At 32.9% G+C, this 14,985-nt stretch overlaps 1 protein-coding gene across 1 annotated transcript in view; it reads left to right on the forward strand.

The window, feature by feature from the left end:
- LOC129217115 (kinesin-like protein KIF12) overlaps positions 1-13,590 on the forward strand; it is a 50,660-nt gene extending 37,070 nt beyond the window's left edge. The window contains exons 12-19 of the mRNA XM_054851369.1: positions 590-662; positions 1,284-1,347; positions 1,443-1,535; positions 2,083-2,221; positions 5,624-5,773; positions 6,243-6,310; positions 13,122-13,423; positions 13,568-13,590. Coding sequence (XP_054707344.1) covers positions 590-662; positions 1,284-1,347; positions 1,443-1,535; positions 2,083-2,221; positions 5,624-5,773; positions 6,243-6,310; positions 13,122-13,423; positions 13,568-13,590 — 912 coding nt within the window. The remainder of the gene's footprint in view (positions 1-589; positions 663-1,283; positions 1,348-1,442; positions 1,536-2,082; positions 2,222-5,623; positions 5,774-6,242; positions 6,311-13,121; positions 13,424-13,567) is intronic.
- Positions 13,591-14,985: the final 1,395 nt, after the last annotated feature.

A 14,985-nucleotide genomic window follows, 5' to 3' on the forward strand; every position in this document is an offset into this window, starting at 1 on the left:
CTTTTTATATGGAACAAGAGACTCCTGTATCTGAAACATTAGTTTCAATTACATATTTTATGACATAAAAACATCGATTCGCTTGAAATTTGAAATGGCAACAAACATACAACTTTTGCATCTTCGCTGTTTCTGTGCAATGAGAGTATCACTGTCGAAAAACAAACTTTACAGTGAAGAACTGGAAGGAAAGATCTAAATATACCGCTTTGTGAGCAGATTTTTTTTTTTTTTTTTTGATAGATTGTAGAATGCGCACATCATATATAATAAATAAATCCTGTTTATCAAAGAGAGCATAAGTGAGACTGCTGCATAGCTAAGACATATGAACTTGAATTCACTTCTTTCACAAAAGTTCAATTTATTTTAAACATTTTATATGTTTAAAAATGGACAATACTTTTTAACAGCCCGCAAAAAAACAGTTATTTTAAGATTTTGAGTAACACATTTTATCGTACCAGTCTGAAACCGCAAAAGTACCTTAACTACTAACAAACCATGAAAAAACATTAGAATAAGATTAAATGTTCATGAACGTAACATTCATGAATTTGTCATGAAATAAGTATTTTTATGTTTCTAGTTACACTTAGATAATGGATTGCTGTCAAGCAATAAAGGGGCCGTCCCTATGAGAGGAAATGCATCAATGGACGGTAAGAAAGTTTTAATATTTTGCTGATTTTGTGCATTATTACGCATAAAATATAATGAAAAATTTTCTTTTTAAGTATGTCTAAGTATGTCAGAGTTACATTTTCCCCCCAATGAAAAAACGTTGAGGGGAAAAACATACCCACTGATGTTATACAATGATGTCAAATTTTTTTTACTACAAGTAGTCCTAAATTTTTTGATTTTGTTTTAGATAGAAAGTTGAACAATTTTTTTTGATGTCATTAGTTTTAGGAAAGTACTTTCTAAGGCTCAAGCAGCCATGAAAACATTTTACCGTCATTGCATGATGCATTAATTTTACTATTTTATTTATTTATTCGTTTGTGGTTTTGTTTTATTAATAATATTATTTCTTTGCCATTGAATACTAAGATCACTAATTTCATATATATATATATATATATATATATATATATATATATATATATATATATATATATATATATATATATATATTATATATATATATATATATATATATATATATATATATATATATATATATATATATATATATATATATATATATATATATATATATATATATGTATATATATATATTTATTTATTTATTTATTTATTTATTTATTTATTTACAGACATGAAACCAGATGAAGTAAAAACTATGTTGCAGCAATATATGAATGATAATGAATCCTTAAGGTATGCAGTTTACTCAAACATTAAACATTCGCTTCTTCATTTCTAAAATGGGCAATCCAAGGAATATTCACGTTATTTTCCCCCTTTTCATTTAGAGAAGAAAACGCTGAACTGAGGTTTACGAATGATTTGTTGACAAGGGAGCTGGAGAGAGTGAATAAGGAAAACGAGCGACTTCAAAAAGAAAGGTAACTCAGCGGCTCATTGTTACCTAATTATTTATTTTAATTTTAATGTTTAAATGTTTTGGTTAAGCAATTAAAGATGAGATGAAGATTTTTTGCTACCAGCTTTATGATTAAAGTAAAAAAACCAACATAAATCAAGCACAAATTCTCTAGAAGACACAGCAAATAGTTATTTCAAGGCTACAATGGAGCCTCTTCATCAATGCAAAAAGCTTACCAAACAACCAGAAAGTCGCGAGAGAACTTTCGCCTTTCTGGTTCTGGAACTCGGGACCTTCTGTTTGTGTGGTGAGCTTTTTGCACTGATGAAGAGTCTCCATTGTAGCCTTGAAATAGCTATTTGCTGTATCTTCTGGAGATTTTATGCTTTATTTACGTTGGTTTTTCACTTTAATCATATTGTAGCATAAAGTTTATTTGATCATTTTTCATTTACCAGATATGAGGTGCATTTTTTAAAATCATATCTAAAATATATTTCCACAGCACAGAAAATATAAGTTTTTTCTGCCTACTTACAATTACTCTTTTTTTTCTTTGATTATAGAACCAGATCAGCCCGACAAACTCGTAGACCGGACAGCATAACCGCTGCAAGGGCTGTTCTAGGATCATCTGATTCGTTAGTTGATAACAATAACTGGACGAATGGAGCTTGGAAATCCATCATTGATGTAGAAGGAGAGGTAAGAACTCAATGATCCAGACCAAAATACACCACCGTAGGTAACTGCCAGGCGGCGTAACCTGTTTGTTGAGCGCAACTATCAGGGACCGGAGTAGTTCAGCATGAAATAACTGCCAAGATCATCGATAAATCTCGCACGAAACCTTTGACTACTAATGTCACAAAATCGATGTTAACTTTTAAGAAAGTAATTTCTTCCAGTTCTTGTCTATTCATGACTTTCACAAACAAGAAACAGAATGACTCTAAGTGTGAGAAGCTTGAGTTCCAGAATATCAACAAAAAGTTGCTCCTTATACTGGGCATTTTCGTTTTCAACTAATTTTTTGCTAGATTTAGACATCTTATTTCATTTTAGTTCAAAGTTAATGTAAATATAAATGTGCTTTTTTAAACTGCGGAAATGTAGTACAGTAGCTGTCGTTGAAAAAAAAAAAGCCATTTCGGCAAGTATATCTTGAATCAACTAGTCGATTTCTTTTTGTCCGTAGGTGTACGCTGATAAACTTCAAATAACATTGAGACCATAAATTTCAATAGTAGTCAAGGTCCGTGAAATTCTGAAAACCTTTTAAAAATAAATAAAGACAGAGTTAATTAAGAATTGGGCAAGAAAATAACAGTCATATGAAGTGTCCCTACATTTTGTAATTGGAAATATCGCAAAAACAAACCAACTTACATCACTAATTTTATTTTGAACATGATGATTATTCAAAACAAGATACTGTAACTCATTTGATGACAAAGCATTTTGAGTTACCTTGCTATAAAATTCTACACATTTTTTTTTCATTTATTATTATTAATAATCAAAAATTCTACCTCATAGTTTTCACCTAATGTGTTGCGTACAAAAATTAACATGGATAGGCAGGAGCATGTCTCAAAACTGAAGAAAGATTTTTAAGCTCTCTCAATACATTTTAATAAAATTACTTACTTCAAGAAATTTTGATTCCAGCACTTTTGTAAGCTTGACGAATGTTAAGACAGTGTTCCAATTCTTACTACGCATTGCTCAACATTTGAGCTGTTTCACTACTAAACGTATAATTTGTTTTCCTGATCCAATGGTTCAAAATCTTCAACAAGTATTGCAGCTACTGCGTCTTTTAGATACTTTCAAAGAATCTAGCGGAGTAATGTCTGGTGAGGGACAGCCTAGGACATTGCAAGGCAAAATTTTAAAAGTTACTGACTGAATTAATTTTTAATAAATGACTTTTAGTAGGGGGGCATACTACATTCCGTGGGAAATTTCGTGAGGAAATTGTGAGACCAATTTTGATATATTCCTTATGGTCTATATAACTATGCCTCACCGGGTGTTTTGCTTGAATTCGTGTCAGACGGCTTGTATGACGTCATCAATCCAAGATGGCGGCTTTGATGAGTTTTTGAAATTATGAGCTTATTTTTGGGCATTTTGTGATAATTTTCTGGTGAATTTACTTGATTAATATTCTATTCACCTTCTTATTATAAATTACAAACAAAATATTTGATTTATTTGTTTATTGACTCATTTTTAAAGAAAATTCTGATAAATCCTATTTTTTTACCTTGGCACACTTTAATTAGCAACCTTTAATTACCTTGGCACACTTTTAAGCATCTCGGGTGAGCTTTCGCAGTTAAAAATATTTTCATTTTTCAGGCTAAGATCCCTAAACATTAGTGCAGTTGAACCTCGTTAATTCGAACACGATTATAACGAACTACTGCTAAAGCAAACTACATTTGCGGGCAGTCTTTCTGTTGAAAATCACTTAACACACTCAACACTATTGTTTTTCAGATAAAACGAGCTACTGTTGGGACAAATTTACTTTGAATGTTCCTTTGAGTACGTTTTAACGATGTTCGACTGTGTAATCGTTTAACAGAATATCGTATTAGATCGGGGGTGCTCTTAAGGAATTCGTAGGGAGAGTAGAAGAAAAAGCTTCTGAATAGAGAAAGTATTGTTTGCCGGTTCGTTGGTGAATAATCTGATCTACAAGTACGGTTATTTTTTCCTTAACCTATTTCTGCTGTTTTATTCACGATGTATTCTATCCCAGAAACTCATTTACAAGTTTCTTTGCCTCCATCTTTAAAAAAAGCAAGGCTACAAATTACAAACTGTGTATTTTTTGTCAGATTAAGGACCGATTAATTAAACCCATTGGTTATGATACAGTGTTAGTATGTATCAAGAAGAGAACAGAATGGAATGACAGAGTATACATTACTTAAGGATAAGATTAACGAATGTGACCGTAGAAGAATCGAAGAATGAAAACGCATCATGGCATGCAGAATGCTACAAGAAGTACACTCATAAAGCAAGCATGGACAGAAGTAAGAGATTACACGAAATGGATAAGAATGAACCACCCTGTTCTACTTCAATTCATGAAGACAATGTTGTAGGCTACACAACGAGATCCGAAATTGTCGTTGTTGACAAAAATAAGTGTTTTCTGCTTCAAAAATTGGAGTGTAAAAAAACCATTGGTGGTGATAAAAACAGATTCTGCAGGTCAGCAATTACAAAAAGCAATTGAAATTTCCAAAAATGAAACTTTCAAAATTAAACTCAGTGACTGTACGGATCCAGGAGACCCTCATGCAAAGGATATTTTATACCATAAATCTTGCTGGGTAAAACATGTACATAATGTTTTACGAAAACATCGCGATCCTGATGCAGTAACAAAGTCGCAAGACATTTCTAATGAAGCAACAGACGTAGAATTTCAGTGTGCATTAAATGATTTTCTTGTTCAGGGAAATGTTTCTACAATAGCAGACCTTGAAATGAATTATCAGTCAATTGCAAATAAAAATGAAGGAAAAAATAAAACGCGAAAAGAAATTAAAAATCTCATTCAAGAAGAAATGGATGACGCTATATTTAGTAATCCAAAAAGAGTAAAATGAGTCGTAACGCGTGTCTTTAAAGGCAACTGTAGACGTTACCCTAGCTAATGCAGAAGATGATTTTATAGACATTGGAAAAAACATGAAAACTATCTTTGAAGCAGCAAACATTTTACGCAAAGCAGTTTTATCTCATCAGAAATGAATATTTACAGGATCTCTTGATCAGAATCAGATAGTTGATGCCGTTCCAACCGAAGTTGATCAGTTTTGAAATTAATTCTACTTCTGAGGTGCAGGACAATACCGTGCTAAACAAAGCAAAAGATTGTCACACATATTCATGTATAAAATACCGTCTCCGTACCAAGCTTCAAAAGAAACTGTTCATCGACACACCCGAGACATGCCTTTGCAAGTTGATGTTGGCCTTACAATGTACTCTGCTACCCGAAGCAAATTTATAATTGATTTTTTACATAAAATAGGAGTTTCGATTGATTATGCTTAAGTTCTACGTTTGGAAACACAGATAGCGAATGAGGTAACAAGGTGCATGGATGACAGTGGCGGGATCTATATTCCTCCTGATCTGATAAAGGCAAGATTTCTGTTTTGTGCTGCAGATAACATTGATTTCCTTGAAGACACATCTTATGGAAAAGTTACTTTGCATGGCACAGTAATGGTACTTTATCAACAGAAAAAAGACTCGGATAGACAATTCCACTTTCTCTTACCACACCCTTCAGCAGCCCGTTCCCTTTCAACATTACCTCAGTCCCTGACTGAAATAACATCTTATAAAATTGCAAAGACAAGTAAGCCCAAATGTTCAGCATTTGGAGAAGTATTAGAAGAAAAGAAAACAGAAAGTGAGATATTAAATCAGTTCCACTTAGAGGATATTTTTTGGATGATGGCCCGCTTTCAGCAAATAAAACATGAATCTGTTAATGATGATTTACATGAATCTGAAAGTGACGTAGATGATGGAAGTGCATCAAGCCCTGAACCTGTTACAAATTCCAAACTTGTCCGCGTACAACTCTATAGTTAAAAAACAGCAGATCACTGAAACGCGTGTTTGTGTATTACATCTCATCGATAGCAGCTCAAGTTTTTCATCAACACAGCTTACTTTCATGCAGAAACTGGAAGACGTAACTAAATATATTTTTGGAGAAAATTCACCGACAGTAGTCACCATGGATATTGGGTTATACAAACCAGTTTTAAAACTTGCTATGGCAAACAAAAACTTGTCCCATAATTGGATTATTAGGCCTGGTGAATTACATACGATTATGTCTATGCTGCGAGCAATTGGGTTATATTTAGATGGTACAGGTCTTGACGCCACTTTGACTGAGTTATACAGTGAAACTGTAGTGTAAAAAATTCTTGCAGGAAAGTGTGTTAGACGGGCTATAGAAGCACATTCTACGTTAAGAGTTGCACTATTCAAATGTTATCTCGATGCCTTTTATACACACAATGAAGAAATTAAATTTCAAAACGATTATAAAGTGCAAAAACTAATCAATTGCTTTCAAGAAAAAAAGTATGGTGAAGCAAAAGTACTTTACTCAAATGTAATGCAGATATTAATAGATTTTAAAATACATGAAAAAATGAAAGATTTTGAGGATACAGAATCAAGTGGAAGACCAATATTTAAACTTGCTTTGTTATATGTGCATATGATTGATACTACGCTACTTTTTGTACGGTCTGTTAGGTCAGGAAATTGGGAATTACACATTTCTTCATTGGAAGCTTTCGTTCCCTATTTCTTCGCTTTGGATTTAACAAATTATGCAAGTATGATATCATGGTACCTGACTGATATGAAGCGTCTTAAAGTTAAGCATCCAAATCTTTGGAATGAATTTATGGAAGGAAATTGGGTTGTTAAAAAGTCTTCTGTACCATTTTGTGCTTTAGGGTCATATGAAGCTTTAGAGCAAGAGAATAGGAGAATGAACGTAATTGGTGGAATAGTAAATATAACTCAAAAGAAAAATACTTTAGCGCGATTTTTTTTTTTTTTTTTTTTTTTTTTTTTGACCTCTCCAGAGCTGGCAAGGCTTTCTGATAAAACTAAAGCAATGATTGGATTAAATGAAATGTTAAAGAGCAAACAGCATGATTTGGCAGGTTCAAGAGGAAAGCTTTCCAAAATACTTTTTAACTGCTATTGGTAACTAAAAAAATTCACAAAATCTGAATAAAAAATCACAAATAACGAAAGAAAAAAAAATTATTCTATATAGGCAATTTGTTTTTAAATTTGAAAAGTAATTGCATTAAAATATTATATATGTAATACAAGTTTAAAAAAAAATCATAATAGGCCTCAAAAATGTGTCAAAACCGAGACTTTTCATCAATATATAGTGCAGCCGCCATCTTGGATTAATGACGTCACACAGGCCGTCTGACACGAATTCAAACAAAACACCCGGTGAGGCATAGTTATATAGGCCATAAGGAAGGTATTAGAATTGGTCTCATAATTTCCTCACGAAATTTCCCACGGAGTGTCTTTTACCTTAAGTAAGCAACTGGACTATTTACAAAATATCAAAATAAGCGTATGCCTATAGTTACGGCCAACCTCTAACACAGCAGCGTCGTAATGGTGTGATTGAGATCTTTGTAGCTATCACAATACTGCCAGGTTTTAGGTTTTCTCCAACCATAGTCATCATAATTTCTCAACAATAAATCTTTGCAATCAGGTAAACACTTTATGGAAAAAACAATTTTGCTTTCAAAATCGGTATTCAGATATTCAATTAGATTTCAGCCTCACTAATCGAATTTCATTTGTTTCATTTTAGATAGAACATATGAATAATCTAAACAACACCTTGATGCAAGGTCGAATGACGCGTCAAAGTCAGCAATTAACACCAGCGAAGAGGAAAGTAGGGAAAAGGTATGCTTCTATTTTTTTTTCAAATGATCATTTAATTTTTATGCAGAAAGGTGGCATCAGCTCGTAGGAAATTTCAACTTCCTGTTTCCTCATAGAGTAAGGAAATTTACACAGAGAAGCCCCGTCTAGGGTAAAAAGGAGATGAAATTGAAGCCGGAATTATGGGATACAGCCGTGCAATCATGGGTGGGGTCAGAGCCGCGACAAGCCTGATCGGAGCCGTCGTGCAAATGTCTTTTGAGCGCCTTTATGCTCTGGCGTTCGAGGAACATATAGTTAACACTTGGAGGGAAGTTTTGTAGACAAATATAAATTGGAAAAAAATACTTTGGGTATTTAATTTATACAAAAAATAATGTGTGAATATTTAATTTCGCAATACGGTACGTTTTTACTTCATATCTCGAAATTATTCTGAGTTCAGCAGCTCCCCTAATGTGCTAATAATGCGTTTTGGAAGAAGAAAATATTTTGATAGCTAAGTTAAAGCCTCTTTGAATATATATCTAATCTCTAAGTGATGAACAATTGATAAAACTTTTATGCCTGTCAAAACATGACTACAGGAGCAGTGGCGCCACTAGAAAATATTTTTAGGGGCCACAAATTGAAAAAAAATCTATCTTAGTGAGATGGGTCCGGGGATTCTCCCCGGAAAAATTTTGAAATTTGTAGTTGTAAAAACGCAATTTTAGACGGTCTTTGGTGGTGTTACGGGAAAAAAAGGTACATGGCGGTCTATGGAAATTTATAAGTTAAAGCCTTAAAACGTAATTATATAGGCTATATTTATTGGCGTTAGAATAAGGAATGAAACTCTGGGATTCTACCCGATCGTTTTTTTTGAAAAATAGATAGAAATCAATTCCCCTTTTCTCCCCTCCAATTTTTCAGAATTGAACTTCAAAAACGCAATTGTAGACAACTTTGAAGATTTATACAAGAAGGAAATTCTAGAGCTCTCCCCTGGAAAATGTTTCAAAATTGAAGTCCTAAAACCTAAGCAGTATTCTAGGATATTACGAGAAGTGGTTTGGAGGCTATTCTAACTTAACTTTTTCAAACTAGAAAAAAATAAAAACAATTATGAAAAAAGAAAAGAAATAGGACGGAGGGGGAGTAGCTGACCAATTAGCGGAAAAGAAATTCAAGTTTTACCGCAACATCATTATTTTTTCCTTATTAAAATCACTTTGTTTTTCAAAGACACGTCCTTCCCCCCTTTCAATAGTAAATATTTTTAACTCATCTTAGTTGAAAAACATTCAACTAAGCTTTGGGTTGTGAGGCCATGGGGCGGTGCAACCAGAGGGGTGCCCCGTGGACCCCTACCCGCTCTGGTTGAGCCACGGAACAGGAGGGTACTGATTATGTTTATAAATTGAAGAATAATATTGTAGAGAATATTCCACCTTAAAATCTGAAACTGAAACTTGCGGGTAAAACGAATAATTCTAAAATATGAAATCGTTAAAAAGTCATTGAATGTAATATCAAAAACAAACACATTGTCCAAAGCTATTTCTTCAATTTAATCTCTCTCTGTCAGGATCTCTGTGAGGCGCAGCGCCAAGACCGTTCGGCCGATTTTCATGAAATTTGGTACAAAATTATAGTTTGTAGCATGGGGTGCACCTCGAAGCGATTTTTTTGAAAATTCGATTTTGTTCTTTTTCTCTTCCAATTTTAAGAACATTTTAACGAGTAAATTATCACAACGTGGACGAATAAATTACGAAATTAACATAACGTGAAACCGTAACAGGGGTAAGCAAATGAATGTAGTAAATTGGCGAGAAATTCATCATCCATTATTTGTAAATATACAGGCGAACCAAATGACCTTTTGATTTTCTCCTACGGACAAAGCCGTGCGAGTACCACTAGTACACAAATAGCTGAAGAAATAGGGGGTGGAGGAATTGAGTAATTAATGTCAAGTCTTTTCGGAACTAAAAAGTTAATCTAAATTATTGTCTACAATATATGCATATTACGCACAAGTAAATAATATGTAAATGTGCTTACCGTAGTTTTTAATGTATGATAACATGCTGCAGTGAAATTACCACAACCAATAGTCAAAAATAAAAAAAAGACACATTCTACGAATTATAATATAGCATATTTATCGCAAGAACCAAAATAGGGAATAGCGAATTTCTTGCGCTGCTTCGTATGCTCAACCTTGTGAAATTATAGAAATACAATTCATGGCTCCACATATGAAGAAAAATGCTAATGTATGGATTAATTAGTATCATGTGTTTTCAGTGTAAAAGATTACGCTTTTGAATAGCATATTTAGACGGAAAAAAGCAATAATTTTTCCTTATAGATAGGCAGCAAGGAGGATTGCTTGTTTTAAATGAGCAGTATAATTTCATCGCTACTTTTATAGATATAATGAAAAGTTCAATTTTATTTATTTATTTTTTGGTTTGAAAACTTTTCCCTCCATTTGGAACATTTTTCATTGGTAGAGCTTGGCGCCTTTTTGACTCAGGCGCCGTCGTGCGCCGCACGACCTTGCACATAGGGACGGCGCGTTATTATACCTGGGTGGGGTTATTATACCAACCAAATAAAGTAGCTGACTGATTGGTTTGCATTTTAATTCATGTTGTAATGCAACTTCAAAAACGTGCCTCATAAACTTGCAACAATATCTAAGTTTAAATTAACAATCAATTGAGATGCAGTAATAGAATGTTTTGAATCAAAATGTATCTCAAGATATTTAGCAAGAAGCTAAGGATCTTGGGATACAGCGGTGCAACTTCCGGCTTCAATTTCTTAGTATAGCGGGGCCTCTCTATGTAATTTCTTTTCTCTATGTATTTTCTAGACAATTACTTGAGGGAGAAGTGCAATGTATTGTAACACGTCGCACTCTGAGAAGGAAAGTGACATGATTCAACAAATCTGAATTCAAGAAAATCAAGTTTTTACGCAATAGGGGTAGATTTTAGTGATTTCGTCGCAAATAGTACAATACGCGTGAAAACATTATGCTGTGATTAGCGATTGCAATACCGGTATACCGGGATACCGATATTTGGAGCTATTTTGCAATTTCGTAATACCGGTATTTGATGGGTAGAATACCGGTATTTTCGGTATTAGCTAAAAATAATAAAGTTTGTAATTAAAGAGTTTTCAATTTAAATAATTGGATATATACTGTTATTTTAAATATAAATTTATTTTTTGATGAGGCAGCAGAGTATCAAAATCAATCTATTGAAGTAAAAATTTGGCTTCAAAAGCACGAATTTATAGAACATCAATGAATAAGTAGCAGAAAGATTGCATAATGATATTTTCATCACTAGATGGTGTGATGAATCGTACTTACGTGAGTTTATGTGAATTACTATTTTTAAATCTCCGTTTTTTAGACTTGCCCTCTTCTGCAAATTAATTTTAAATGTATAAAAGTATTGGAATTTAAGTGTTGCGCTATGAGGTTTATTCCAACAATCAATTGCAACTATTCTTTATGATATTAAAAATATATATATATTTGTCTGAACTGTACTGAATTTAGAGAAAAACTTTTTCTTTTGAGTATAATAAACAATAATTTGTTGTCGGCAAGATAATATTTATAATGCTTAAACATTTGCAAAAAAAAGGCATAATCAGTTGGAACATATTCTCAAATATTTGCATAATTATAAAGAATTTTGAAAAGAAAACGAAAAAAAGAAGAAATTAACAAGATCAAATTCACTGTAAATTTCAATCCAAAAGGTTAATAAAAAGCAAACGCAAACCCATTCTGACCAAGAAAAAATTGCCAAAGACTATGTTAATACTTGGAAAAAAAAAATATCGATCGACAAACAGTTACAATTAGTTATGAATAATAACGATAAAAAAAGGCCTACTCACAATACAAAAGAAACACCCACACATTCACAAAAGTGATTTTTTTTCAAAACCAACATATTAAAGACCGAGTTTTAAATGTAGAATTTAAACCAGTAGCTAGTACGTATTTGTCTCAAATTTTGAGTTGTGTCACTTTCCTTGCCGGGGTGCGACGCACAGTGGTTCAAGGGCGGAAAAATAGCCATTTTCAAGTTTTAAGATAGAAAATATTTCATATCGTAATTACTTACCCCTTGAGTTGTAGTAACTTACTCCATAAGAGTTTTTTTGAAAAAAAAAAAAAAAAAAAATTGTTTTTACGGAAGTAAGTCAAGATCGTCTAAAATTTAATACAAGTCCTTTCTGATTGATTTTTCACACTCAAAGGATACATATTACACCGAAAATAGAAATTAAAACTCATCAAAATTTAAAATTGGAGGAAATAAAATAAAAATTTATTGCGAGAAAATACAATGAAAAATATTGTTGAATATACTTTTATCGGCGGCTTACGGTGGGCTGAAAGTTATATAGATAAATAGTTTAACCCTTCCTGTAAATGAACCAAAACATTTTAGCTGCGAACTCTGCGATTGTTATCGTGGCCGATGTTTTAGTTTCGCTGTTTAGCAACGCCAATGTAGTAAACTTGAAAATTATCTTTCATGTTATGACGGGGACAGGTTGGTTATTTAACAAAGAGATTGGCCGTCAAATTTGACGAGTTCCAAAACATATCTGTACCTCAAAGTCAGACTAACGTAAGTATGTTCACTACTTTGCAGGAGTGTGTAAACAAGTTTATTTATTGTATACGCAGATGGAGACTCGTGCTCTTAAAACATTGATAAATAAACAAATTTTTAAGGGTTTTTGTTTTTTAAATGACAGAATAACGTTGTTATGGCTTAATGCAGAACATTATTCTTCATGCAAATGCAATAATAGCCAGAAAATAACAATTTTCGGAGACTCTAATGTAGATATATATGAGAGAGACATATTGCAATAAATAAACCTCGCGTGTGAAATAACAACTGATTTAATTTTCTACTTTTTGCTAAAAATAGAAATGAGTGAAACATCGATTTTACGTTTTTCAAGGAACTGGATTTAAAAAGCACAAAACATATAGAAAGCGAAAACCAAGTTAAAAAAAAACTAAAAGTAGTAACGAAGATCCTTTCTTCTTGTCTGATTTTTTCAGTTTGGGTGACATTTCGGAGAACCAAGATGAAGCTGAAGAAAAGAAACCGGTGGGTCTTAGACGGCAGAGAAGGAATTCCTGGGGCAGTGGGATTCCAAGACCTGTTGAAAACAATAGCAGAGCCTCGAAATCCCCTCCACAGTACACTCCCCCTGAGGCCGAAGACATGTTCGAAGAGGAAAGATCTCCGGAATCCACCCCCACTCCTACAACACCAGGTTCAAAGTTGCCTCCACTTCTTTCGATGCTTATGCCGAAGAGTAAGGGAATTAGAAAATCTGGTGGAAAATCCAAGTTGAAAGGTATGTTTTTTATAATCTGATAGGAAACACAACTTTGGCGTCAGTATGTTTTCAATTCAGAACATTTCTGTAACACAATATGGTACTTAAATTTCGGATGCACTTATTCATTCACACTCATTATTATTATTCATTTTTACTCAGGCAAAGAAGCATCCTTTGTATGAATTAAAGAAATCTCCTTCAAAAAATGTCCAAAATTTTTATGTTTCTTGGTTGTGCGTGGATAGTGCAATTATGGTACTATTTAAAAATATCCTTTCCCCGGTTCACATTGATTTTATGAACGAAGTTGTCGGTTTCGATATATTCGTTAAATCGATCTCCGACTATATTTACAAGACGAAAAACTTTTGGAAATGGGCATCAGCAAAATTTTTTCGCGCACAACACTATCTCTCATCTGGTTGAAAGTTTGCTCAAATTAAATTAAGAAAGCACTAAATTAAGAATGATGAAAAAATATGAATTCAAAATGCTAATAAGCTAATATATTTTAACATTAAAAACAACTGATATGATCGCCAAAATTTTAAAGGAGTTTCAAAGTAATGAAAAAATTTCTGATCTGAATTTAAGTAACTCGAACATTTCCCGATTTAAAACATAATTTATCTTAATTCTTTATTTTCAGTATGCCGTTGCTATCCAAAACGTCTTTAATCAAGTTTTAGAAAAAAAAAAAAAAAAAAACGGACCATCTAGCTTGGTTCAACGTTCAACTCGTATGCAATTGGATTGAAATTTTCGAATGGGTGCGGCAAAATAGCGAATGTGCAAGTCCTCTGCTATGGAATATGAGATAGGTTAAAAATAATGGGAAACACAAAATTTGTGACATACATGCGCTAGAGTCATATACAACAAACCAAAACGGGAGAACTTTCCAGAGGCGGAGGCGATCGGATTTCGAAATGCGTAAAATATCAGGACTAACGTGTAAAAAACAACTAAAATGCTTAAAATTTACACCTAGGCCATAAAAGTTGGCAAGTATGAAAAAAGAAATTAATAACTAAGTAAAAGTAGAAATAATAAAAATATGGTACAAAATAAATGCTAACGATAATTAATTATAGTTAATATGAATATAAAATAAATTGTACGGTAACCAATACGCCCCCGATGGGAAGTACCTCTGATCTCCGAAAATTTCCTTTATCGGCAAAATTTTGTCTAGAGTGTCCACGCAAGATTGAAATGCTTCCTCTTTGGCGAAATCCTTAAATCAACACACAAATCGCGTATTTAAACTCTAGAACTGCGAATTTAAAATAGCGTATGATAAAAGAAAAAAATATCTTTTATTAAAAACAGAGATCAAATATAACTAACATTTTGATACTAAAATCAGATGTTTTTAAATCCAAACATCGAAGTCATTACTTTAATATTTTAATTCTCAGAGAATGTTTTTATTTTATGATGAGAATTTGAATCCAAAGCAATATGTGAAGAACGAGTAGTCTCAAAATTTGTTCTTGTAGATCCAATTGATGGAGACACATCAACTTTGGCTAAAGATTTGGAACAAGTCCAGCGAGCAATTAGAGGAGAATCCA

This window comes from Uloborus diversus, chromosome 1, assembly GCF_026930045.1.
Source record: "Uloborus diversus isolate 005 chromosome 1, Udiv.v.3.1, whole genome shotgun sequence".
NCBI classification, from domain to species: domain Eukaryota; kingdom Metazoa; phylum Arthropoda; class Arachnida; order Araneae; family Uloboridae; genus Uloborus; species Uloborus diversus.